At 42.2% G+C, this 2,026-nt stretch overlaps 1 protein-coding gene across 1 annotated transcript in view; it reads left to right on the forward strand.

Moving 5' to 3' along the window:
* The first annotated feature begins 953 nt into the window (after positions 1 to 953).
* Positions 954 to 2,026, forward strand: part of LOC102211666 (lipid phosphate phosphatase-related protein type 4-like) — a 40,330-nt gene continuing 39,257 nt past the window's right edge. The window contains exons 1-2 of the mRNA XM_005754036.2: positions 954 to 1,150; positions 1,891 to 1,948. Of these exons, the coding sequence (XP_005754093.2) occupies positions 1,074 to 1,150; positions 1,891 to 1,948 (135 nt within the window). The 5' untranslated portion in view covers positions 954 to 1,073. The remainder of the gene's footprint in view (positions 1,151 to 1,890; positions 1,949 to 2,026) is intronic.

The raw sequence follows: 2,026 nt of genomic DNA on the forward strand, positions 1-2,026 counted from the left end.
TCTGTGGCAAGATCTGAAAACTGCTGTTCACAAACGCTGCCCATCTAATCTGACTGAGCTGGAGCTGTTTCAAAGAAGAATGGGCAAAGATTCAGTCTGTAGATGTGCAAAGCAGGTAGAGACAGACCCTAAAAGACTGGCAGCTGTAACTGCAGCAAAAGCTGGTTCTACAAAGTATTGACTCAGGGGGCTGAATAATTACACACACCCCACTTTGCAGTTATTTATTTGTAAAACATGTTTGGAATCATGTATGATTTTCGTTCTACTTCTCACGTGTGCACCACTTTGTGTTGGTCTTTCACCTGGAATTCCAATAACATTGATTCATGTTTGTGGCTGTAATGTGACAAAATGTGGGAAAGTTCAAGTGGGCCGAATACTTTTGCAAGCCACTGTACCTCCTTTGCACAGTATCAGCTTAAAGCACTTGTTGCAGGCTGCTGAGTTTGCATCTTTTACTGTGAAGTACAGCCAGACTTTGACCACTTCGCCTTTGCCTTTAATCTGTAGCTCTGCTCAAAAGAACGAACGTACCTGGGCCCGCCTACTATCCTTGGAAAGGTAAAACGATTGGCTAGAATCCAAAGTGTATGACATCTCAAGAAAAAACAAAAGGCACCGAAATAAAGCACCGAAATGTGCGCTGCTTTTCGGTCTGGTTACTACCGTTTATGTCAGAACCGGTGCCCTGGATACCGGAACCCATCCCTACAGATAAGTGCTTGCAGACTGCGGTTTTCTGATCCATGTACGTGCACATTTTTGATTCTCCAACACGTAAATAAAGTTTGTGAACGAGGACAGAATTTCTCTTGTCATGTCTGGAGCAGATAAACAAGCACTTAATAGGAGCCACTGAGTAACGATGTTATGTAATATGACTATTATATGTTGGTGTATTATATGAATGCGTATAGTGTTCTCTGTTGTAAAAGCTTTCTTTTTTTACAGGTGTCCATATCTTTGGCCTGTGTGTGACAGCACTGATAACAGACATTCTTCAGCTATCCACTGGCCAGCATACTCCCTATTGGCTGGATGTATGCAAACCTAACCTGACCCACCTTAACATGTCCACCTGCGATGAAGCGTTTATCCTAGAGGATATCTGCTCTGGACAGGACATAGGACTCATCAATGCTGGCAGGTGAGGCTTTGATTTACTGTGTGTGGGAGAGTGTGAGAGTGGATGCATGTGGGTGCGTTTTTGCACAAAACACTAGTACTGCCTCAAGTTGTAAAGTGCACACACATTGGACAGCAGAAGCTATAGAATGAAAGAAATGTTGTCATTTCATTAATAATAAAGCACTGAACAAGAGCCACAATCCAAACTGTGGGCGTTTCAGCTGTATGTTTTACGTTGAGCGTAACAGACTGTGCCTGCACACGCCAAACTGCTGACCAACGTCACTGAAATTTATATGTAGAAGGCATTGTCAGTCATCTCGAGCATCTTTTTCCAAACACCATTTCCTTCAGATTATTAAAATGTTCTTTCTGTTATGAAAATATAATTATTAAAGGCAACCTTTATGCAAATCTGTAAACAGATTAAACAGACCTACTCAGTGACCCATTTAATCATTTTACTGAACTATACTGCGTCATACTTGGTATATTAAGGACAACAGATCAAGCTTTAGCTAAGAAGCTGCATTTACCTAGAGCAGATATTAAAAACCAGGTTGAGCCGTTGCCCTTCTGGTTATCCTTCCTCCTTATTGAACACCTGCTCGGGCAGATTTGTCAGCACGCACACGTCACGCGTCCAAGTTTCTTTGAAAGTCATTTTGTCATTCTGTTGCACATGAATATTCAGCATTGTTCTCAGCTGTCTGAACATGATAATTAACATCAAGAACACTCTGCCGCTCTGCTTTATAGGAAATCTTTCCCCTCCCAGCATGCTACGCTGGCTGCCTTTGCTGCTGTCTACATCTCAGTAAGTGGTTACTGCATTTACACATATGAAGAACAACACTTCAGTGTGACCACAGTCCTGTTCTAACCGTTATGGCTT

The sequence above is a fragment of the Pundamilia nyererei genome, unplaced genomic scaffold (genome assembly GCF_000239375.1).
Source record: "Pundamilia nyererei isolate P.nyererei 1_Seehausen unplaced genomic scaffold, PunNye1.0 scaffold00496, whole genome shotgun sequence".
Lineage (NCBI taxonomy): Eukaryota > Metazoa > Chordata > Actinopteri > Cichliformes > Cichlidae > Pundamilia > Pundamilia nyererei.